The 26,265-nt window shown below is 34.7% G+C and overlaps 2 protein-coding genes and 1 long non-coding RNA gene across 3 annotated transcripts; 1 reads left to right on the forward strand and 2 right to left on the reverse strand.

Annotated features, from left to right (window-relative positions):
* Positions 1 to 3,236: 3,236 nt before the first annotated feature.
* Positions 3,237 to 6,325, forward strand: LOC107933100 (disease resistance protein SUMM2). The gene has a single exon (XM_041086665.1). The coding sequence runs from the start codon at positions 3,532 to 3,534 to the stop codon at positions 6,166 to 6,168; it is 2,637 nt and encodes an 878-aa protein (XP_040942599.1). The 5' UTR covers positions 3,237 to 3,531; the 3' UTR covers positions 6,169 to 6,325.
* Positions 6,326 to 7,197: 872 nt separating this feature from the next.
* LOC107933102 (uncharacterized) lies at positions 7,198 to 8,236 on the reverse strand. The gene is made up of 5 exons (XR_001693554.2): positions 8,203 to 8,236; positions 7,968 to 8,050; positions 7,679 to 7,720; positions 7,498 to 7,575; positions 7,198 to 7,405 (listed from the first exon to the last, which is right to left on the reverse strand). It is a non-coding gene; the product is annotated as an uncharacterized lncRNA (long non-coding RNA).
* A 102-nt stretch (positions 8,237 to 8,338) lies between these two features.
* Positions 8,339 to 8,888, reverse strand: LOC107933063 (uncharacterized). The gene is made up of 2 exons (XM_016865214.2): positions 8,528 to 8,888; positions 8,339 to 8,449 (listed from the first exon to the last, which is right to left on the reverse strand). The coding sequence occupies exons 1-2, from the start codon at positions 8,798 to 8,800 to the stop codon at positions 8,339 to 8,341; spliced, it is 384 nt and encodes a 127-aa protein (XP_016720703.2). The 5' UTR covers positions 8,801 to 8,888.
* Between the last annotated feature and the right edge of the window lie 17,377 nt (positions 8,889 to 26,265).

Consider the following 26,265-nt stretch of genomic DNA (forward strand, 5'->3'; position numbering starts at 1 on the left):
TTGAACCTGTGGCCTGCAGTGCAACAAAAGACCAGCAGCAGCAAATTGTACAAGTCAAGTTGCTATACTGTTTTGAAGAGAAGCAATGGAGCTGGTTCGGCTGAAGGATCACATTTTGAATATTTTGTTCCTTTGGAACTTTGTCCAAATCTTTTGTAATATGATGACTAAGTTAGTAGGATAGATTGACTGATTTACTTTGATGTAATAGCTGGTATGCCAGCTTCTTTTTGTAAACAAGTTGCAATATTTTAGTATGTATTAAGTAAGAGAAGTTAAAACTAGTAGGTAACTGTCAAACATTTTGTAACTCTCATATATTCAAAATTTGAATGAAAATTGTTGGAACAATGGCAGCAGAAAACAAACAAAAATGAAACTTCACAGAGCATAAGCTCACAAAACAGCAAAGAAAACAATGAAAAAGATGAAAGACTAAGAACAACTAGTAACCGATAAAGCAAAATCAATTTTCTCATTGAAACTTTGAAATATATGGTGCTACAAAAAAATATGACAGTTACCTAACATTTGTAACTGCTCCCATCAGTTTTAGCAAGTTGCACTACAAAATAATACAAATTAAAGAGCTAAATAATTCAGCCATTACATCTATCAAATTCAAATCCTAAAAACTCTAAAGTCTAGTTACATTTAGCTTGGATAGCATTACAAAATAAACAAAAGTAAACAAAAGAACCAAGCTGCTTCTGATCCTGCTAGAATGTTGGTCTGCTGCAGCTGCTAGTCTGCTTCCTGGCCTTTTGTTGCATTGCAGTCCATGTTTAACACTCCTCCTTGGACTGTAGGCAACAAACACCAACCGAATCTCTAAGAAATTCAAATCTCATAGTACCAAGGGGCTTTGTCAAAATGTTAGCCAATTGGTCTTGTGAGCTACAATGTGCAAGACTTACATCCTTTGATTGCACTGCCTCTCGAACAAAATAGAATTTAAGTTTAAAATGTTTTGTTTTGCCATGAAAAACAGCATTCTTGGAGATAGCTATTGCTGACTGATTATCAACCATAATCTCGGTAGGTTCAAATTGTTCCTCATTCAAATCACACAACAATTTTTTAAGCCAGATTGCTTGGCTTACTGCTCCAGCTGCTGCTATGTACTCTGCCTCAGCAGTTGATTGAGTAACAGTTTATTGCTTTTTAGAGCTCCAACAGAAAGCTCCCGAACCAAGTGAAAAAAGGTAGCCTGAGGTACTCCTCATATCATCAATCGAACCTCCCCAGTCACTGTCTGAGTAGCCAGTTAACTTCAGCTTACTTCCTGACTTAAACATCACTCCAAATTTCAAGGTTCTTTTGACATACCTGAGGATTCTCTTTGCTGCCTTTAAATGTGATGTGTTGTAGCTATGCATGAAATGAGATAGAAAATTGACTGAGTATATAAGATCAGGTCTAGTTGTTGTTAAGTATAACAAACATCCAATTAGACTTCTATACTCCCTTTCATCCACTTTTTCTTCATTGCCATAGTTGCTCAACTTCAGTCCTATAACCAGAGGTGTACTCTCTGGCTTGCAATTTTCCATATGGAATTTAGTGAGTATATTCAAGGCAAATGCATGCTGACTAATGAAAATGCCTTGATCAACCTGACTTACTTCCATACCAAGGAAATAGCTCATAGTTCCCAAGTCTGTCATATCGAACATGACTTGCATTTTCTCCTTGAACTCTTGAATCAGTTCAATTTTTCTTCCAGTCACCAACAAATCGTCCACATATATTGACACAATCAACAGTGTCTCATCATTGGACTTTTTAAAAACAAAGTTGGCTCACTCAAACTCTTTTCAAAGTTGAGTTTAGACAGATATTCATCAATTCTGTCATACCAGGCTCGAGGGGCCTGTTTCAAACCATAAAATGCCTTCTTCAGCCTATAAACCTTGTCCTCCTTTCCTTGAACTTTAAATCCATCAGGCTGTTCCACATAAATCTCCTTTTTTGATTCACACGTTTAAGAGACTATAAGTAGTAATTGGAAATGTATAAAAAAAATTTATTATTTATATTGGTTTTTGTTTAATAATTTTCTTTAAAAGAAACCAACTTAAGCATTGTTTCGATATCATATATGAGCCCGGCTTAATCTGTGAACATATTTACTCAAACCTGATTACTTAAAGTGGGATTATGTATATGAATTCTCTAGAATTACAGACTTATAAACAAGTTATTGCAATTAATACTCAAATGGCAGTCTCTAAATTTAATAAGCTACAGCAAACTGATTAGTTAAATGTTTGATGAGTATAGTTATTAAACATCTCCTTCTCCTACTTCCTTTGCATTTTGAATTTAGCCCCTCTTGTAACATTAAAATAACATTAGCATGTAAAGACTGTCTACAGAGGTAAGCATACTATGCCCAATTTCAACTTGATTTTGTAATATTTCCATCAAATAATTTATGCGTCTTTATCATAGTATCATAATTAAGAGTGTGTATCCACTTTTGCTGATTCTCTTATGTGGTGTGCTAATAATTCTGGGAAATACTCGGTACTAGGTGGGTATAAGCTGATGAAAAAGTGAAATCTTGTTTCGTGTATTGTTCTTTATATCCAAAAGATGATCTCATTGAAAAAGATGCACTAATACATTGTTGGATCGAGGATGGAATTTTGGACAAACATACCAATTTGAGCAGTGCCAGATGACTGCAGAGGGCATAAATTTTGCAATAAGTTGGTGGCTATACTACTTAATAACTACATACTCACAAAGATGTGTAAGCACAATTTTTTATATGGGTTCCATGTCTTTAATTGGATTATGATAACCCCTGAAACAATTTCTGAATTCTTCCATTGGCATATATGGTCAAGAATTCAGTTACCTTGATCTTCCACTGTTATCTGTTTTTTGCTGACGTTTGTTTAAGTGGCAATGATAGTGCCTGTGAATATCTCATACATGAATGCTGTGGAAAGCTAATGCAGGGCAAAGCAAGTTGTGAGTTTCTACCCAACATGCTCATCTTAGTCTTTCTTTTCTAATGGGATCTTAATAATTGAGGTTCCTTTATCTTTGTTGAAGTGGAAGCCTTTAAAGAAAGAGGTAGCTCCTAACATGCCTACTTTTTATCTTAAACAAACTTTACACCTACTATGATTAATTAAAATATGTTGTATTAATGTTGCTCAAGTTGTAAAATAGAATAATAAATTGCATTTGGTATCCACGGCACACAAAATATGCCTTACAATGGACCCATTGTGTCAAAACCAAATAAAGTGGGATAAAAGAGAGCTGTGTGCAATGCAAGTCTTCCTACCAAGTCAATGATTTTACACACTTTACTGTAATTATCATCATATTCACTATCTTTTTTCCTTTTTTTTTTTTGGTATCAAAATGCATGTGAACATCCAACAGTTTGTCTTTGTTTTTCTCCCCCTTGTAGTCTCAATCTTTCATATAACTCCATAAGATTCTTCCATTTATTCCTTGCTTCTATTTCCTGAAATTGTTCAACTCACTGTTCTACAATCAACATCAGGTATGGGTAATATTTTCTCAATCTCACTCGATCCCATCATTACCCGTTGCTGGGATTGTGCTACTGGACAGGCAAGTTACATATGCAACCTCGAAGATAACCTCCATGATTTACAAGCTGAAGTAGCAGGACTGGAGGAGCTCAGGAGTGATCTGATGAGCAGGGTCAGAATTGCTGAAGATGAGCAGCAGCTTCAGCGCCTAAACCAAGTTGAGGGTTGGCTTTCTAGGGCAGAAACTCTGATAAACGATGCTGATCAACTGATTGTCCAAAGTCCTCCGCATGTTGAAAATCTATGTATGGGAGGTTGTTGCTCCACTCATCCTAGGTCCAGCATCAAGTTCGGGAAGCAAATTGCCAAAAAACTCAAACAGGTGAAAGACCAAAAGGAGAATGGAGATTTCAGTGATGTGGCCAGCAAGCCACCACTTCCTTCAGCAACTGAAAGACCTAGTGAGCCAACCGTGGGTTTAGAGTCCAATTTCGACAAGGTCTGGAGCTGTCTTCAAAAGGAACAAGTGGGAATTATTGGCATATATGGCTTAGGAGGGGTTGGAAAGACAACCCTCCTAAACCAAATCAATAACAAATTCCATGACACTACCCATGATTACCGTGTAATTTGGGCAGTTGCATCTCAAGATCGGCCAATTGAAAAAGTCCAGGATCAGATTGCCAAAAGAATAGGCCTTTCCAATGAAGGTTGGGAATCTAAGAGCCTTGATGAGAAAGCTGAAGACATCTTCCAGGTATTATGTAAAAAGAAGTTTGCATTGTTGTTGGATGATATATGGGAACGGTTTGATCTCACAAGAGCTGGGGTACCTCTTCCACCAAAAGAAAATGGCTCTAAAGTCATTTTCACAACTCGTCGTTTTGACGTGTGCTGTCAAATGCAACCGAACATGGATAATAATATCAGAGTGGAATGTTTACCACCAGGAGAAGCTTTCAGACTGTTCGAGGAGAAGGTTGGATCAGAAACCCTTCGAATGCATCCAGATATTTGCAAGTTAGCTGAAGCGGTGGTTGAAGAGTGTGCAGGGCTACCTCTCGCTCTCATTACAATTGGGCGAGCCATGGCATCCAAGAAGACCCCTAGAGAATGGGAATATGCTATTGAAGTTTTAAGGCAATCAGCAGCTTCTGTGTTGCCAGGGGTAGGGAAAGAGATGTATCCCAAGTTAAAATTCAGTTATGACTGTTTAGCCGAAAAACCGAAATCTTGTTTCCTGTATTGTTCTTTATATCCAGAAGATTATCCCATCGGGAAAGATGAACTAGTAGATTGTTGGATCGGGGAAGGACTTTTGGACGAGCATACCAATTTGAGCAATGTCAGGAACCAGGGACATTTCGTTATAGGTTCTCTTATTGACGCATGCTTATTGGAGGAAGGGAAGAATAAGGTTAGGGTAAAGATGCACGACGTGATTCGCGACATGGCTTTGTGGATTGCTGGTGAATCTGATAAGGAGAAGTTTTGTGTAAAATCAGGTGTTCAGTTAAAGGAACTACCGGAAGCTAAAAAGTGGGAAGAGGTAACAAGAATGTCGCTGATGTGGAATCAAATTGAAAATCTGACTGAGGTATTGGAATGTCCCAATCTCCAAACTTTATTTCTTGGGCGGAACCGTTTGAGGGTGATCATCAATGATTTCTTTAATTTCATGCCGATGCTAAGGGTTCTGGATTTGTCCTATAATATGTTGGAAGAATTGCCAGTAGGAATTGCAAAGTTGGTTTCACTAGAACATCTCAATTTGTCATGGACAGGAATAAAAAAGTTGCCAGTCGAATTGAAGGCCCTAGCAAAGCTGAAATATTTGAATCTGGAGTGGACAGAGCATCTAGAAATGATCCCACAACAATTGATATCCAGTTTCTCCGAGTTGCAAGTACAGAAAATGGAGGGATGTCGCTATGGATGTTTATTGGTTTTGGAGGAAATGGAGCATTTAAAATATTTGAATGTGTTGACTCTTACTTTTAGAAGCGCTTCGGAGTTGGAAAAAGCTTCGAGGTTCAACAAGTTCTTTAGCTGTGCCATTGAAAGTGTACAACTTATAGGTTTCAGAGATTCAAGATCATTGAATATTATGGCTTTAGCAAAACTGCAGCATCTATATTCTTTAAGCCTCTTGTTTTGTTTGGAGCTAGAGGAAGTGAAGATCGAACGTAACATAATTGAAGGCGCAGGATACTTCCATAGCCTTCGACATGTATACCTATTCGGAAGCCGTTATTTGAGGGATGTGAGTTGGGTAACTTTTGCTCCACATTTGGAAGTGCTATGGATATTTGAATGTATTGGTTTAGAAGAAATCATCAGTGAAGGAAAACTTGGTGAAGTCGCTGAGCTAAAAGGAAATTCGAACTTATTTTCTAAGCTCGAGATTTTGATGCTAGAAAATCTGCCCAAACTAAAGACTATATACCACCATGCTCTGTCTTTCCCACAGCTGAAGGAAATCACAATTGTAAAATGCGGAATGTTGAAGAAGCTCCCACTAAACTCCAACAGTGCAAAAGGACAGAGGCTCGTCATTGAAGGAGACAAGGGATGGTGGAAAGATGTAGAATGGGAGGATGAATCCACTCAAATTGCTTTTCTCCCCTCTTTCAAACCTGTATTGTAAGAAATGGTGGATACTAATTAAGGGTTAAAACTATTATTGTATCATAACATGTGTCATTGCAAGTTCTATTTTGTTTATCTCTGAATTACATGTAGTTTGATTTTTGTTTTACACAATGACGTTTTCCTGTATATAAAATAAAATGTTTGAATTTGAGAATATATTATGTTAATGAATTATAATTTGAAGTATAACTCTCAACACATCACATCATTTTCTTTTCATTCTATAACTAAAAATTTTGGTAATTATAGTAAAATTAAGACTTTTCCTATTCTGTACATTTAAAAATGAGATCATTTTTCTTATAGGAGAGTATACCATAAATGAGTTAATTATAAATTTGTAATTTTAAAAAGAGAAAAAATAAGTTTAAATATAATTGACTTTCATTCAAAATACATGTTATCATAAGAAGAGGTGTTTCATAAGCATAATATTAATAAGTAAAAAACTTATGATGTAAGATTAGATACTAAATATTGATAATTATATTGAGTGACATAATATAAATGCTACAATATTTCAATATTTGTATATTAAAATTCATTAATACAAATTACTAACATTTTAAAATTTTTATGATTATAGAATGCTACTACAAAAATTTAACATATAATTTTTTTATGATGTTTCTGCAAAGATAATTGGTTTGATTAAATTAGGATATTACAAATTTAAACATATTATTAAAAAAATTTGGGGAAACTTAAGTGTATACCCCACTCTTAATTTCATCCCATTAAAAAGTTTTTATTATAATTAATTAAATTTTAATTCAATTAACACCTGACTTAAACATGTATTAACCTTACATTCACAGATTATTTTAAAAAAAATTATTATTCATATCTAATATTTGAATGAATTGGTGATATTATTAGTTTTAAATAATTTTCCTTAAAAGAAACCAACTTAATAGTTTCAGCAACCAAATTATTAAATAGAAAATTAAAGATAAACAGGGCTATAGCAACTTAATTTTTGGAAAAAAGGGTGAGAAAAAAGAAAGGCTTTGCATTACCTGCTACTGAAACAGTAATGACAACTCTCCCTAAAATCCATTCGAACAAAACTTCAACCCCACAATTAGGATCAGCAATTACTTATGGTTTGATCAGATTATACCATACTGAAATGTCTCATTTTTTACATCTATTTTTGTCATACAATGCTCAACCTACTTCCTTTGCATTTTGAATCTAGACACCGGCTTCCAAGGTTGCGAACCAGATGACTGCAAAGGACATAAATATTGTAGTAAGTATTCAAGGCAGTCAATATGCAACTTATTTGCTATATACTCACAAAGATGCGTAAGCACAATACCTGTAATGAAGTCGTATTTGTTCCCACTGAACTTCTATCCAAATTCTGCGTATGCTCAACTATAGAACCCGTAAAAGCCTGCACATATAGCCAATAAATCATGATGGATAAAAGCACATAAACAACATGCATCATGCCCTAATAATTAATCAAAGTAATCAGCATGGTAGAGGTAGCATACCTTGGAACTATCAAATTTTGATTTTGAGGCCTGGACAGATTTCTGTAACACAAAATTGGAGTTTAAAAAAAATGGTTAGCAGCCCTCATTGGTGATCTTGCATTTATTAATATAATATAGAGAGGACAAGGCTCGATATAAGGTCATTGATGTTATCCAAAGATCTATTCTGAAATAACATGAATGATATCATGTTGGTTTTCTCTACTTTTCCTTCTCCCAAAGACCAGAGCTCAAATATAAGCTACGGCTACTTTATTTCATTATGATGGTTCTGCTTCAAGCTTACCTTCTCGAAAGGAGCAGAGGCATTTATGGAAGGACTTAAAGTCTTTGTGTCTTGTTGTATGATTCGACCGTGTGAAATTTCACCTGAATAAGATAAAATAAAGGAATTGCCTCATCTATAAATCAAACTCAAAATGATATTCACATCTATCAGTAGATAACATAATATCTTTACCCTCCTTGAGTTTACATGATTGACCACATGCATAAGTCAGAAACAAAACCATCATAGTTACCTTTGGTAACAGGTTCCTCTGTCAATCCAGTAGACTGCATTTCAGATATACAGATATCAGACTTCAGGATTAATTTATCATTAAGTTAGAAGGATTATCAAAGAAAGGCTAAAAGACAAAGAAGGCATACAAAGATTTAATCACTTACAGCAAACGGATTAGTTAAATCTTGATGCTTATATTTATTGGACATCTTTTCAATTGGTTCTTTGCCGTTGAACTGCTGTAGTTGTTTCCTTGACTGAGACTGATACAGCTATTTCATAAGTGACACATTCAACATACAATTGTATTAACAGGTAAAAAGCACCAAGTCCCAATTTACCTCTGAATATCTTTGACCATGATCAAGATGACTGTAACATTCATCCTTTTTTCTATGAAAAGCAGCTTTAGTCAACTCATCTTCATCACCATTACCTTCAGCAGCTTTAGTCAATTCATCTTCATTGCCGTCACTTTCAAGTGCATTAGCATCTTCATCTTCATCTTCATCTTCAAGATTCTCCTCATTATCTTCAGCTGAAAGTTCTTCTTTCTCAAGTTCTTCCAACCTTGACATTATACGAGCATATTCATCATCCTCAGATGCACCCATTTTATTGTCTGCTTCAGCCACACTAGGAGTTTCAAGTTCCAGTGAACCTGAAAAGAAAACATTTTGTCTAACTTAAATTCCTCAACTTCATTAAAATAGCCAATAACCATTTCATCACAATCAGTTAAGATAATTAGGCTGCATAATAACAAGTACCTCGACAAAAGAAGAACGAACAAGATATTATGCAACATGTTAAAAGAGATATTGCAAGCAACCAGCATATGAAGTTCACATAAAACATAATCCAGAATCTCTTTGCTAGAGTATCTGTTGGAGCTAAGTGCAACAAATAGCAAGGTTCAACAAAAAACTTGCCGAGCAAGAATCGAGACTTGCGGCAGAAACAAAGAAGAAAAATGAAATAAATTTTAAGCAAAGCTAAAATAGAGAGTATATGGATGAAATCTTGATTGAATTCATTCATTTTTTTTTAAATGGCATAAAGCCTATTTATACAAGCTTACAACTTAACAAACTTAGTTGGAATACAACTAAGTTTCATCATTACATCCACTTAAAATAAATCACCACCTACTACCACTAACAAACTTAGTTGGAATACAACTAAGTTACATCATTACATCCAAACAATAATAATAATAATAATAATAATAAACATGTGATTGCTACATGCTAACCATTGCTTCAATACTCCTCCTTGGTTTGCATGGAGCAAACACCTAGCTTCCTTCTTAGACATTCGAACCTTGTGACATTAAGGGCTTTAGTCAAAATGTCTGCAAGTTGATCCTCAGAATTACAATGGATCAGCTTCACTTCCTGAGCTTGCTCCATTTCTCGAACAACATGCAACTTGATGCTGAAATGCTTTGTTCTTCCATGGAACACTGGATTTTAGCAATTGCAACTGAAGATTGGTTGTCACAGAAGATCTCAGTAGCTTCCTTTTGATGCACTTTCAAATCAGCTAAGATTTTCCTTAGCCAAATGGCTTGGTTGACAGCACTTGCAGCTGCCACATATTCTGCTTCAGCAGTAGATTGAGCCACCAGACTTTGCTTCTTCGAGCTCCAGCAAAACATGGCTGAACCAAGGTTGAAAGCATACCCTGAGGTGCTTTTCATGTCATCTATCGAGCCAGCCCAGTCACTATCAATGTAGCCAACCAGCTTCAGATTTCCTTCCTTGTTGTACCTTAAACCATAGCTCAAAGTGCCTTTGACATATCTAAGCACTCTCTTAGCAGCTTGTAAATGCTTTTTATTGCAACAATGCAAGAACCTTGAGAGCAATCCTACAGCATACATTATGTCTGGTCTAGTGGCAGTTAAATATAACAGACAACCAACTAGACTTCTGAAGGTTGTTTCACAAACCTTCTCAAAATCACATTGGCTCGATAGTTTTTCTCCAACAGCAACAGGTGTTTTAGTTGCTTTACTGTTTTGCATGGAGAACTTGGTTAGAATCTTTGTGGCAAAGTTTATCTGACTTAGAAATATCCCATTTTGTGCTTGAGTCACCTCCATTCCAAGGAAATAAGACATTTCCCCTAGATCAGACATTTCAAATACTTCTTGCATCTTGGTCTTGAAATCGACCAGCACTGCTCGATCTCCTCCTGTCACCAGCAGGTCATCAACATATAGGGATACAATGAGCTGTGTTTGTGTCCCTTGCTTCTTGACATACAGTGTTGGCTCACTCTTGCTTCGATCGAATCCCAAATTAGTCAAGTAGCCATCGATTCTGCTGTACCAGGCCCTTAGAGCCTGTTTTAAGCCATATAGGGCCTTCTTCAGTTTGTAGACCATATGCTCTCTGCCAGCTATCTCAAACCCTTGTGGTTGTTCAACATAGATCTCTTCATCTAAGAGACCATTCAAAAAGGCTGATTTCACATCGAGTTGATGGATCTTCCACTCGAGCTGTGCTACTAAGGCAATCAGTAATCTGATGGTGTCTAGCCTGGCCACTGGTGCAAAGGTCTCCAAGTAGTCCAGGCCATACCTCTGACTGAACCCCTTGACAACTAGCATTGCTTTCAGTTTGTTCAAGGTACCATCAGCATTTTGCTTGGCTTTGTACACCCATTTCACCCCAATTATCTTCCTTTTGACTGGCCTTTCAACTAATTCCCAGGTCTGGTTCTTCTCAATCATGCTAATCTCCTCAGCCATTGCCTGCTTCCACTCTTGCTGAGCTTCAGCCTCTTCAAAATTGCTTGGTTCAGCTATGGCTACATGAGCTCTTTCATAAATCTCAGTCAATGGTCTTGTTCCTCTAACTGGTTCATCATCAATGTCCAATTCAGGAACATTTTGATCTGGCTCAGCTTGATCTGCTGCAAGTCCTTCTGAAACTTCCTTAGGTTCATGTTTTTCCCAGTTCCAACATGACTTTTCATCAAATACCACATCCCTACTGACTGACACTTTCTTTGTTGAAGGATCCAAGATCCTATAGCCCTTCTTAACAGTGCTGTAGCCCACCAAAATACCAGGTCGAGCCCTTTTCAGACAATTTGTCCCTTTTGACAGCAGGTACATGAGCATAACAGATGCATCCAAAGACCTTCAGATGAGCCAGTGATGGCTTGAATCCAAACCAGGCTTCGAATGGAGTCTTCTGATCCAAGGCCTTGGTTGGAAGCCTATTTTGAATGTAGTTTGCAGTGTTAACTGCCTCTGCCCATAGTGCTTTAGGCAGATTCTTCTGAATCATCAAGCACCTGGCCATATCCATCAAACTCCTATTCTTCCTTTCACTTACACCATTTTGCTGAGGTGTATATGTGTTGGTAAGTTGATGTTTGATGCCTGCCTTATCACAGAAGGCTTGGAACTGAGCTGAGGTGTACTCAGTCCCATTATCAGACCTTATGGACTTCAGCTTGCAACCTGTTTCAGTCTCAGCAGCAGTCTTGAACTTCCAAAACACTGAGGCCGCCTCTGATTTCTGTTTTAGGAAGTAAAGCCAGCAATATCTTGAAAAATCATCAATGAACAGTATGAAGTACCTGTTTCCACTTAATGACTCAGTCCTCATAGGGCCACACACATCAGTGTGCACCAGTTGGAGTTTTTCAGAGGCTCTCCAGGCTTGATTCAAGGGAAATGGGAGTCTGGCCTGCTTTCCTAGCTGACACACTTCACACACATCATCATGATCCACTGAGTTGATGAAGTTTTCAGCCAAGTCCTCTCTGACCATTCGAGCCATCGATCTGAAGTTGGCATGTCCCAGTCTTTGATGCCAAAGCTTGGATGCATCTGATGTGACTGTGTAGGCAATGTCTGACTCCCTGGTCCAGTCAACTACAAAGCTCTTATTAGCCATAGGAACTGCCATTAGCTTGGATCCACTTGGATCATTGATTTGGCATTGGTTGTCTTTGAACACAACAGAATAACCTTTCTCCAGCAACTGAGCTATGCTGAGCAGGTTTCTGTCAATTTCAGGTACCAAAAGCACATTTGAAATCACTTTGGCACCTGTGGGGGTGCATATCAGCACATCACCCTTGCCTTCAGCTTGAATAAAATGTCCATTTCCTATCTTGACTTTAGTTCTGCAGCTTCTGTCTAAAGACTTGAAGATTGTAGCATCAGGTGTCATGTGGTTGGTGCATCCACTGTCTAGAAGCCAACCAGATGAGAACCTTTCTTGAGCAGCTGAGCATAACCCAGCAAAGACTTGCTCCTCTTGGTCACTGTCCTCCTTAGCTACTCGAGCCTCAGCTTTCTTCTGTTGAAATTGACTCTGCCTTGATTTGGCCTTGCTCTTGCAGACTCTCTCAACATGACCCTTCTTTTTACAATGCTGACATACAGCATCTGGATTGAACCAGCATTTTTCTTTTGGATGACCAGCCCTTCTGCAGTGCTTGCAAGTCTGACCCTCTTTTCTTGCAACATCAGTCATTGGCTTGTCTCTCCAGGCCTTCTTGCCTTTGTAGGCAGTGTTTGTTCTTGCCTGAAAGGCACTTTCTTGATGCTCCTCCAGTCTGCTTGCTCTTCGTTGCTCTTGAGCATATAAAGCATTGATCAACTCTGTCAGGGAGATGGTGTACAGGTCCCTTGAGTCCTCGAGAGATGAGATTTTTGCCTCATACCCCTCGGGCAGAGTTGCAATAACCTTCTCCACTATCCTAGCTTCCTTGAGCTGCTCTCCAAGGAGCCTTATGCTGTTAACCACAGCCATAATCCTGTCAGAGTACTGCTTGATAGTTTCTTCTTCCTTCATCTTCAAATTCTCGAAATCCCTCCTTAAGTTCAGCAACTGTTGCTGCCTTGTCCTCTCTATCCCTTGAAACTCCTCTTGCAACTTGTCCCAGGCTTGTTTTGGTGATTCACAGGCCATAATCCTTGTGAAAATCACATCTGACACTGAGTTCTGGATGCAAGACATGGCTTTGTGCCTCTTGGTCCTCTCATCAGCATGCTGCCTGATTTGAGCCACTGTTGGATTGCCTCTAAGTGGCTCTGGTTCAACATCTGAGTTGACTACCTCCCACAGATCGAAAGCTTGTAGGTAGGTCTTCATTTTAACCATCCATATGTGGTAGCCTTCTCCATTGAAGACTTGAGGTGCAGCTGGTGAAAAGCTTGATGAAGCCATGAATTTGTATAACAGATCCCTTAAGAAATAGGCTCTTGATACCAATTGTTGGAGCTAAGTGCAACAAATAGCAAGGTTCAACAAAAAACTTGCCGAGCAAGAATCGAGACTTGCGGCAGAAACAAAGAAGAAAAATGAAATAAATTTTAAGCAAAGCTAAAATAGAGAGTATATGGATGAAATCTTGATTGAATTCATTCATTTTTTTTAAATGGCATAAAGCCTATTTATACAAGCTTACAACTTAACAAACTTAGTTGGAATACAACTAAGTTTCATCATTACATCCACTTAAAATAAATCACCACCTACTACCACTAACAAACTTAGTTGGAATACAACTAAGTTACATCATTACATCCACTTAAAATAAATCACCACCTACTACCACTAACAAACTTAGTTGGAATAAAACTAAGTTACATCATTACATCCAAATAATAATAATAATAATAATAATAATAAACATGTGATTGCTACATGCTAACCATTGCTTCAATAGTATTATCCTTACTAAAACAAGTAGACTACAAAGTTCTCCCACAACAATTGATATCCAGTTTCTCCAAGTTGCAAGTACTGAAAATGGAGAGATGTGGCTATGGATGTTTATTGGTTTTGGAGGAAATAGAGCATTTAAAATATTTGAATGTGTTGACCATTAGTTTTAGAAACGCTTCGGAGTTGGAAAAAGCATCGAGGTTCAACAAGTCCTTTAGCTGTGCAATTGAAGCTATAAGCCTTGTAGATTTCAGAGATTCAAGATCATTCACTATTATGGCTTTAGCAAATCTACAGCATCTATGTACTTTAACACTCTCGAGGTGTATGGATCTAGAGAAAGTGAAGATCGAACGTAACATAATTAAAGGTGCAGGATGCTTCCATAGCCTTCGATCTGTAATCCTAGACGAATGCAATCATTTGAGGGATGTGAGTTGGGTAGCCTTTGCTCCACATCTGGAAGTACTAAGGATAGCTGAATGCAATAGTTTAGAAGAAATCATCAGTGAAGTCGCTGAGCTAAAAGGAAATTCAAACTTGTTTTCTAAGCTCGAGAATTTGTGTCTACATAATCTGGCCAAACTAAAGACTATATACCATCATGCTCTGCCTTTCCCACTGCTGAAGAAAATCAGAATTGTAAAATGCGGAATGTTGAAGAAGCTCCCTCTAAACTCCAAAAGTACAAAAAGACAGAGGCTGGTCATTGAAGGAGATGAGGGATGGTGGAAAAATGTAGAATGGAAGGATGAATCCACTCGAATTGCTTTTCTCCCTTCTTTCAAACCTTATGTAATCTAAGAAATGTTGGACATTAATTAAGGCTTAAAGCCTTGATTGTATCATAACATACCTAATTGTAAGTTCTATTTTGCCTATCCTTAGATTACAAGTAGTTTGGTTCTGTGTTTTACACAAGACTTTTTTTTGTTTAGTATGAATTTGAAAATATATTATGTTAATGAATTAAAATTTGAAGTATAACTTTCAACATATCATATCATTTTCTTTTAATTTTATAACTAAAAATTTCCATAATTATAGTAAAATTAAATTTTTCTTATAAATGTTGTTTTAGGTTGTATTTCTGTATATTTAAATATGAGATAATTTTTATAGGAGAGAAAAATGTGTTAAATATAAATTTGGAATTTTAAAAAATTAAAAATTTAAGTTTTAATAAGTTAATAAAACATAATTTCTTTTCATTTATTATTCATGTTATCGATAAAAAAAACTGATCATGTAAGATTAGATACTAAATATTGAGAATTATATTATAATAAAATAACGGTGACATAATATAAATTTCAATATTTTTATATTAAAGCTCATTAATACAAATTATTAACATTTTAAAATTGTTTATGATTATAGAATCTAATATCATGCAAGTACAAAAATTAACATATTTTTTATGGTAACAACAAGAGAACGTGGGTGTCGAAACCATTTTTTTGAAAACAAAAAATTTTAGGTTGTCGACTCTAAAAAAATGAAAATTGGGAGTCGCCACCAATCTTTTATTAAGGTGTGATTGGGTCACCTAATACGACTTTGGTCTACGAATTTTAGAAAAACGGGTCCGAGAGTCGGTTACGTATGAGGAAGGATTAGCACCCTCACTACGCCCAAAAATTGGTACCTAGTTAATTAATTAAGGTCTTAAGGTCGAAAATTTTAAAAATATAATCTTTTAAAAAACTTAAAACGTTGCATATTAAAACCCTTTTCAATTCAGAGAAGCAAAAATGCCACATCCAATACGTTAGGGCACAACATTCTAATTTCCTCCAAAATGAATTAGGTCAGAATACTTATGCAATAAAACTTTTAAAAGAACATCCACTCATCCAAGATTTAAGAAATCACACCCAATACGTTAGGGCACGATCCCTTTAGAATCCCAAACTCGGAATATTTCCTTTACTTTAAAAGAACATCCACTTATCTAAGATTTAAGAAATCAAACCCAATACGTTAGGGCACAATTCCTTTAGAATCTCAAACTCGGAATATTTCCTTCATGATTTTTTAAAAAAATCTTCATTTCGAGAAATCAATACATCACATCCAATACGTTAGGACACGTGTTGAATTCCCAATAATGAGTTTATTTTGATTTAAAGAATATTCATTTCGAAAGAGCTTGATTTTTTTTTAAAAAATATTGAGTAAAAAATGTAATGTTATGCTACATTAAATATATAGTGCAATAATAAATACTACGATAGCATAGAAATAATGCAAATATATGAACAAATAAATAAAATAATGGTCTGCAATATATCAAATAAATGGACAAGATAATAAAAAATATGTAAACATAAATTAATAGACAAATAACTAAAATAAATAAAAATATACATACATCCATGAAAATATACAAGTTTAAAATAATTAAGATAATATCAAAATTAATAAAACATGTGTCGAAAATATACGAAAAATATTAGTTTTCTAAGGTGTAAATATATGCAAAAGAAACATATTTATATATATACATATAATAATAACAATAATTTCATAAAAAATTATTAGAAATATTGATTTTAAGAAAACTATGAGAAAGGACTAAATTGGGTCGGAAATAAAAAACAGGGGCGAATCCGCAAATAAATAAAGTTTGGAGGACCAAATTGAACGCGCGAATTACATAGAGGGGCTGGAAGGGCAATTTTCCCTTCTCCTCTAAAACGGTGTCGTTCAAGAAGGGTCAAATTGAAATTAAAATAAATTACAGGGCGAATTTAAAAAAATAAAAAAACCTAATTATAAAGACATTTAAAGGCGGAGGGGCTAAAAGTGTAATTTTCCCCTCCGCGCAAAAACACGTGGATCCTGGGTCCGGGTCGGGTCGACGCGCGGTCCTCCCCCCCCCCAAAACGGTGCCGTTTTCAATTGGCTATTTAAGCCATAATTAAAGCCCCAAATTTTATTTTCAAAACCTTCTTTAAAAAAACAAATCCTTTTTAAAAAAACCTCTCAACCCTTCAGTCCTCCGACCATCAGTCAGTCATCGGACCCTCACCGGCCACCGTACCGGCCGCCTATTTACGGCGCCAGTACCACCGTCCACGGTGGCTAGGAAAAGGGAAAATTCCCCTTTTAACCTTCTTAACCTCCTGAGCCTACATCCAGGCTCAAATCTCGCGAAATATTGACGAATGGGCCCCTAGAAGCAAAGAAACCTTTCGGCTTCCGGTCGTCAATCCTCGGTGACGACTTCCTCGGCCATCCACGGCGGTTAGGGGCTTAAAAACAGGTTTTTTCCTTTCTTTTATATTTATATTATTTATATAAATAATAAAATAAATAGATATAATCGAAAAAAAAGAATAAAAATAAAATAGAAACGCAAATATCAACCTTTATTCGCTTATGCCTCTGTTTGTGATGTAAAAGATCTAAATGTAACACCCCTTACCCGTATCCAACACCGGAATAGGGTACGAGGCATTACCAAAACACATACACTTGTAAACGTATTTAACCGAGTTATAAAATTTCATCAAAATTAAAACTTTCAAAATAATTAACATGTTTCTATAACTTTTCACAATATATCCTCAAAATATTATAATCATAATAATTAGGGCCTGCGAGACCCGATACATACTCATGCAATTTAATGCTTCATTTCCATTTCATTCAATTCGCAATTTCTCATGCTCATAATTTAAATCATATCACTAGAAATTTCCATTTAATTCACGTACAATTCAATGACATCAAATTCAAAACTAATACGTATTTACCATTTAACTCAATGTTTATTGATTATACCATTCAATAACACATTTATGAAATTCTCAATTTAGCAATGAAAATATCACTTTAGTTTGAATAACAACATCGTCCTGATATAAATACACTACCACTTATCCATTTACTTTAATTCTTTTGGGCCATTTGTCACTTACCATCCTTAATCAAATTAGGGAACGGTCACGGAAAATTGAGTACTTCACTTTCACTTTGCCATAGTATAACTATGGTCTTACGTATGATCACTTATCACTTGTCCCTTGATCAGATAAGTGTAGCCACTTATCACTTTGTTTCTTGATCAGATAAGTGTAGCCACTTCTCACTTTGTCTCTTGATCAGATAAGTGTAGCTAAAGCTATCACTTATCACTTTGTCTCTTGATCAGATAAGTATAGCCGAAGCTATCACTTATCACTTTTCACTTGTCACTTGATCAGATAAGTGTAGCCGAAGCTATCACTTATCACTTTCCACTTGTCACTTGATCAGATAAGTGTAGCTGAAGCTATCACTTATCACTTTGTCACTTGATCAGATAAGTATAGCCGAAGCTATAACTTATCACTTTATCACTTGATCAGATAAGTATAGCCGAAGCTATTACTTATCACTTTCCACTTGTCACTTGATCAGATAAGTGTAGCTAAAGCTACCACTTATCACTTTATCACTTGATCAGAAGTACTCAAATCCGGCGTTCCGCTCAATTTGATCATTTATTCATATATCATGCTTACCAACATGTGTTAATTCATAAACCATTCATGGTATTATTTCATGCCAAATCATATACTGAATATACCATACACACATACTATGAAACTTTATTTTCACACATGAGCTTAAACCATGACCAATAATGCACAAAAATAAGCATCATTCATATTTCATCGTTTATGAGTTATAATCAAACATATGACCATTTATACACGAATCATTCATATATTTCCCAATTTTCCTCCTCCTCCTCTCCATTCCACATCCTTAATGTGTATAACACACTTAAACAACATTAACCATAATTTCAATATTCACTAACATGTATATTCAAAGCTGTTTATCCGAGTCAGAGTCACTAAATTATTTTTATCCGGAGCTACAGAGCTCCAAATTAAGATCCGTTAATTTTCCCTGAAACTAGACTCACATATCTTCATACCATAAAATTTTCATAATTTTTGGTTCAGCCAAATAGTACAGTTTATTCTTTAAAATTTCCCCTGTTTCGCTGTCTGACAGTTCCGACCACTCTTCACTAAAAATTAATTATCTCATTGTACAGAATTCGAATGATGTTTTAGCTTGTTTCTTCTAAAAATAGACTCATTAAGGATTCTAACCATATAAACTATAACTCATAATCATTTCTGTACAATTTTTAATGATTTTCCAAAGTCAGAACAGGGGAACCCGAATTCATTCTGACCTTTTCTCACAAAATCTATTATATCTCATGATTTTCAATTCCATTGCTCACATCATTTCTTTTATAAGAAACTAGACTCAATAAGCTTTAATTTCATATTTTATTCATCCTCTAATTCAATCTCTACAATTTTTGGTGATTTTTCAAAGTTACACTACTGCTGCTGTCCAAAACTGCTTTAGTGCAAAATGTTGATTTCCATTTTGCCCCAAATTTCACAGTTTATACAATTCGGTCCTTTCTCAATTAACCCCTCAATTAATCTAATTTTCTCAATTAGTACTTTACTAGACATTATAAGTTGTTACACAACTATTGAAATTCAGAATTGCCACATATAACTCTATCTTCAAACTCTTTTACTATTAGGTCCCAAACATTCACTTTCTATTCAATTCTTTCAATAAAATCAGCATATGAACAATTTAAAACTCTAATTTCATGCTAAATCATCATATACTTCCAGCACATATTCATATCAACTTTCAACTTCTTTCATAAAATCAAAAACTAATGAATTTAACAAGTGGGCCTAGTTGTAAAAGTCATAAAAATACAAAAATTTCAAGAAATAGTCAAGAATTGAACTTACTTGTAATAAAAATATGAAGAACCAGCTTGAAGAAGCCCTTCCATGGTGTTTTAGCTGATGAGAATTCAGAAAAATGAAGAGAAATCTAGATAATTCCACTTGGGTCCTAATTTTATTAAGCAAATTTTGCAATTTTCCAATTTTGCCCTTAATTCTCCTTACTTTCTTGCTGATTTCATGCCTCTGCCGTCCAGCCCAAATATACCTTGGGTCTATTTGCTTTTAAGCCCTCTTCCTTTTATCATTTAAGCTATATAATCATTTTCCAAAATTTTGCATTTGTTACAATTTAGTCCTTTTTGTTCAATTAATTATCGGAACTTTAAAATTTCTTAACGAAACTTTAATACTAACTTTTTAACACTCCATAAATATTTATAAAAATATTTATGGCTCAGTTTAAAATCCCCGAGGTCTTGATACCTCATTTCGATTCTAATTATTTTAATATTTATTTCTAGTGCACTATTCACTATTTCAAAAATTTTCCTAACTTCATATTTAACTTATACTTGCTAAATTAATAATATTTTCTACCCATTTGTCGAATTTAGTGATCTCGAATCACCGTTCCGACACCTCTGAAATTCAAGCCATTACATTTTTTTTTTCGTCGGATTTGTGGTCCCGAAACCACTGTTCCGACTAAGCCTAAAATCGGGCTATTACAACTCTCCCCCCTTTAGGGATTTTCGTCCCCGAAAATCTTACCAGATGGTAGGTTAATGATTTACTTCCACAGTATATTTCAAATTCGCACATGATTTGGATTTTCATATCTTTTACAGATAATCACATAAATTCATAAGAAAATCAGGATAGCGATATTTTAGCATCTGAAGCTACACAAAGTATCGAAAAATTACAATCCATATAGAATGATATCCATTTTGATAATCTGAGTAGTTTTCAGAACTATCAAATATTTCTCTCTTTTTATATTGTCCTCATTTTCTAATTCATTCACTTTTCCGACCACATTATTATTCTTCCGTACACGAACTTCTGTAACACTACACTCGTAAGCTTATTCAACCAGAATCTCACAAATTTCATTGTAACATTTTACTAATATGGGGTGAGTGTAGTAAAGCCTCAAATTTATCTTACACATAAATGCGCATAACACATACCATCACAAATAGCCAATTCATTACTAAGTTCACATTCTCAAAGCATTTAATAAACATTTGCTTTTAATCACTTTTGTTCTCAACACAAAATTCTAACTCAAATCACTAATTCACAATCAAAATTTCTATATAGCATCATAATCCAAATATCATAACTCATATGCTTGTATAATTATAACATTCATCAATAATAAAAAATGTTTTATTCTTTGATCCATACTTTTATGAGTTTCAACTCATAATTAATACATTTTCACTCAAACATTTTAGTATTTATTTCTATACTATTAGAATTAACTCAGTTGAAAAACATATCTGTCTCATCAAGATAATTTTCGTCATAGAACAATACTGATAAGGGGGTGTTGGTGAAGTCATAAATCTTTCAACTTGCTCTCATAGATACATATATATATATGATTTTGTATTCATCATCAATGTAATACCATCAAAACCACGTAATTCATTCCAAGCAAATTAACACATCTATTTATTACAAATGTTTTCTGTCACTCACAATTTCACACAACGAATTTACTTACTCAAGCTCAATGTTAATATCTAATTAAATTCCAATACTTGGCTTCTATTTTACTTACCGACATTTGCCAAATTAGAGAACGTCTTACGGAATTGAGTACTTCGTTTTCTCGATGCCATAGTCCAACTATGGTCTTACACGTAATCACAAATCACATACCGATGCCATAGCCCAGCTATGGTCTTACACGGAGTCACATATCACTTACCGATGCCATAGCCCAGCTATGGTCTTACACGGAATCACATATCACTTACCGATGCCATAGCCCAGCTATGGTCTTACACGGAATCACATAATCACATGTTCACATGTTGCCATGGTCAAACCATGGTCTTTTCCGTCAATTCATCACATATCACTGAACGAAAGTACTCATTCCTGCGTTCTACTCAATTTGACTTCCAATTCAATTTTCATACTATTATAATATTCATGGTTTAGACATAAAACAAAATATCTTATTATCTTTAATTTAACAATTAAACATAAGATTCTATCATATGAACATACTAATTTCACTTATTCAAGCAGATGTACATACACACGTTCCATCTATTTAAGTAAATTTGCTTATCATATTCACTTAATCAAATATGTTGAGCACATAGCATTATATAATCACCAACATACTTGGATGAGCTTATCACAACATAAAAATTTTTTTTTTTAACTTATAGTCATCTCTTTTCATACATGAACACATCCATATCACAAATTTTTATACTTACCTTTCCAAATTCCAACATAACGTGAGCATTTTTCATTTATCTCAATATCATTTTTAGCATTATCGAAAATAGCTCGATTGAAAATCATCTCTGTCTTAACAAAGCAATTTCGTTAGAGCCCGGAGATATCACATCATCAAGAGTAATAACGTGGCATGTATAGCTAGGCTCACATATGCTACGTTTGGTCCGAGAACCGACTAAACCGTAGCTCTGATACCACTAAATGTAACACCCCTTACCCGTATCCAACACCGGAATAGAGTACGAGGCATTACCAAAACACATACACTTGTAAACGTATTTAACCGAGTTATAAAATTTCATCAAAATTAAAACTTTCAAAAATAATTAACATGTTTCTATAACTTTTCACAATATATCCTCAAAATATTATAATCATAATAATTAGGGCCTGCGAGACCCGATACATACTCATGCAATTTAATGCTTCATTTCCATTTCATTCAATTCGCAATTTCTCATGCTCATAATTTAAATCATATCACTAGAAATTTCCATTTAATTCACGTACAATTCAATGACATCAAATTCAAAACTAATACGTATTTACCATTTAACTCAATGTTTATTGATTATACCATTCAATAACACATTTATGAAATTCTCAATTTAGCAATGAAAATATCACTTTAGTTTGAATAACAACATCGTCCTGATATAAATACACTACCACTTATCCATTTACTTTAATTCTTTTGGGCCCATTTGTCACTTACCATCCTTAATCAAATTAGGGAACGGTCACGGAAAATTGAGTACTTCACTTTCACTTTGCCATAGTATAACTATGGTCTTACGTATGATCACTTATCACTTGTCCCTTGATCAGATAAGTGTAGCCACTTATCACTTTGTTTCTTGATCAGATAAGTGTAGCCACTTCTCACTTTGTCTCTTGATCAGATAAGTGTAGCTAAAGCTATCACTTATCACTTTGTCTCTTGATCAGATAAGTATAGCCGAAGCTATCACTTATCACTTTTCACTTGTCACTTGATCAGATAAGTGTAGCCGAAGCTATCACTTATCACTTTCCACTTGTCACTTGATCAGATAAGTGTAGCTGAAGCTATCACTTATCACTTTGTCACTTGATCAGATAAGTATAGCCGAAGCTATAACTTATCACTTTATCACTTGATCAGATAAGTATAGCCGAAGCTATTACTTATCACTTTCCACTTGTCACTTGATCAGATAAGTGTAGCTAAAGCTACCACTTATCACTTTATCACTTGATCAGAAGTACTCAAATCCGGCGTTCCGCTCAATTTGATCATTTATTCATATATCATGCTTACCAACATGTGTTAATTCATAAACCATTCATGGTATTATTTCATGCCAAATCATATACTGAATATACCATACACACATACTATGAAACTTTATTTTCACACATGAGCTTAAACCATGACCAATAATGCACAAAAATAAGCATCATTCATATTTCATCGTTTATGAGTTATAATCAAACATATGACCATTTATACACGAATCATTCATATATTTCCCAATTTTCCTCCTCCTCCTCTCCATTCCACATCCTTAATGTGTATAACACACTTAAACAACATTAACCATAATTTCAATATTCACTAACATGTATATTCAAAGCTGTTTATCCGAGTCAGAGTCACTAAATTATTTTTATCCGGAGCTACAGAGCTCCAAATTAAGATCCGTTAATTTTCCCTGAAACTAGACTCACATATCTTCATACCATAAAATTTTCATAATTTTTGGTTCAGCCAAATAGTACAGTTTATTCTTTAAAATTTCCCCTGTTTCGCTGTCTGACAGTTCCGACCACTCTTCACTAAAAATTAATTATCTCATTGTACAGAATTCGAATGATGTTTTAGCTTGTTTCTTCTAAAAATAGACTCATTAAGGATTCTAACCATATAAACTATAACTCATAATCATTTCTGTACAATTTTTAATGATTTTCCAAAGTCAGAACAGGGGAACCCGAATTCATTCTGACCTTTTCTCACAAAATCTATTATATCTCATGATTTTCAATTCCATTGCTCACATCATTTCTTTTATAAGAAACTAGACTCAATAAGCTTTAATTTCATATTTTATTCATCCTCTAATTCAATCTCTACAATTTTTGGTGATTTTTCAAAGTTACACTACTGCTGCTGTCCAAAACTGCTTTAGTGCAAAATGTTGATTTCCATTTTGCCCCAAATTTCACAGTTTATACAATTCGGTCCTTTCTCAATTAACCCCTCAATTAATCTAATTTTCTCAATTAGTACTTTACTAGACATTATAAGTTGTTACACAACTATTGAAATTCAGAATTGCCACATATAACTCTATCTTCAAACTCTTTTACTATTAGGTCCCAAACATTCACTTTCTATTCAATTCTTTCAATAAAATCAGCATATGAACAATTTAAAGCTCTAATTTCATGCTAAATCATCATATACTTCCAGCACATATTCATATCAACTTTCAACTTCTTTCATAAAATCAAAAACTAATGAATTTAACAAGTGGGCCTAGTTGTAAAAGTCATAAAAATACAAAAATTTCAAGAAATAGTCAAGAATTGAACTTACTTGTAATAAAAATATGAAGAACCAGCTTGAAGAAGCCCTTCCATGGTGTTTTAGCTGATGAGAATTCAGAAAAATGAAGAGAAATCTAGATAATTCCACTTGGGTCCTAACTTTATTAAGCAAATTTTGCAATTTTCCAATTTTGCCCTTAATTCTCCTTACTTTCTTGCTGATTTCATGCCTCTGCCGTCCAGCCCAAATATACCTTGGGTCTATTTGCTTTTAAGCCCTCTTCCTTTTATCATTTAAGCTATTAATCATTTCCCAAAATTTTGCATTTGTTACAATTTAGTCCTTTTTGTTCAATTAATTATCGGAACTTTAAAATTTCTTAACGAAACTTTAATACTAACTTTTTAACACTCCATAAATATTTATAAAAATATTTATGGCTCAGTTTAAAATCCCCGAGGTCTTGATACCTCATTTCGATTCTAATTATTTTAATATTTATTTCTAGTGCACTATTCACTATTTCAAAAATTTTCCTAACTTCATATTTAACTTATACTTGCTAAATTAATAATATTTTCTACCCATTTGTCGAATTTAGTGATCTCGAATCACCGTTCCGACACCTCTGAAAATTCAAGCCATTACATTTTTTTTTTCGTCGGATTTGTGGTCCCGAAACCACTGTTCCGACTAAGCCTAAAATCGGGCTATTACAATTGATTTCTAAAAAAAATCTTGGATCATGTTACAATATTACAATGGCTTTATATAGCCGAATGAAAATACAAGAAACGGAAATGAGAAATCTTCTTGATTTGATATGGTTTGATTTGATTTTTGTTTCCTTTCTTGTGTTCGCAGGTGTAGATCGTGAAGATTCGGGGCTTGGTCTTGTGGCGCTGTTGAAGATTAGAAACCCTAGGGTTTCATTATCTGTCTTGGGCATCTGTATTCGGGCTTTTGTTTGTTTTGGTTTGGGCCTTGTGGCCAATTTGTAATTTAGGTTTTTAAACCCGGGCAAAATTGGGTATTTACAGTGAGTTTGAGCACAAATAAATACAAATTATTTTTTTATTCACACGTTTAAGAGACTATAAGTAGTAATAAGAAATGTATAAAAAATTTTATTATTTATATTGGTTTTTGTTTAATGATTTTCTTTAAAAAAAACCAACTTAAGCATTGTTTCGATATCATATATGAGGCCGACTTAACCTCTGAATATCTTTACTCAAACCCGATTACTTAAAAGTGAGATTATGTATATGAATTCTCTAGAATTACGGACTCATAAACAAGTTATTGCAATTAATACTCAAATGGCAGTCTCTGAATTTAATAAGTTACAGCAAACTGATTAGTTAAATGTTTGATGAGTATAGTTATTAAACATCTCATTCTCCTACTTCCTTTGCATTTTGAATTTAGCCCCTCTTGTAACACTAAAATAACATTAGCAGGTAACGACTGTGTACAGAGGTAAGCATACTATGCCCAATTTTAACTTGATTTTGTAATATTTCCATCAAATAATTTATGTGTCTTTATCATAGTATCATAATTAAGAGTGCGTGTCCACTTCTGCTTATTCTCTTGTGTGGTGTGCTGATAATTCTGGAAAA

Source organism: Gossypium hirsutum, chromosome D01 (assembly GCF_007990345.1).
Source record: "Gossypium hirsutum isolate 1008001.06 chromosome D01, Gossypium_hirsutum_v2.1, whole genome shotgun sequence".
Lineage (NCBI taxonomy): Eukaryota > Viridiplantae > Streptophyta > Magnoliopsida > Malvales > Malvaceae > Gossypium > Gossypium hirsutum.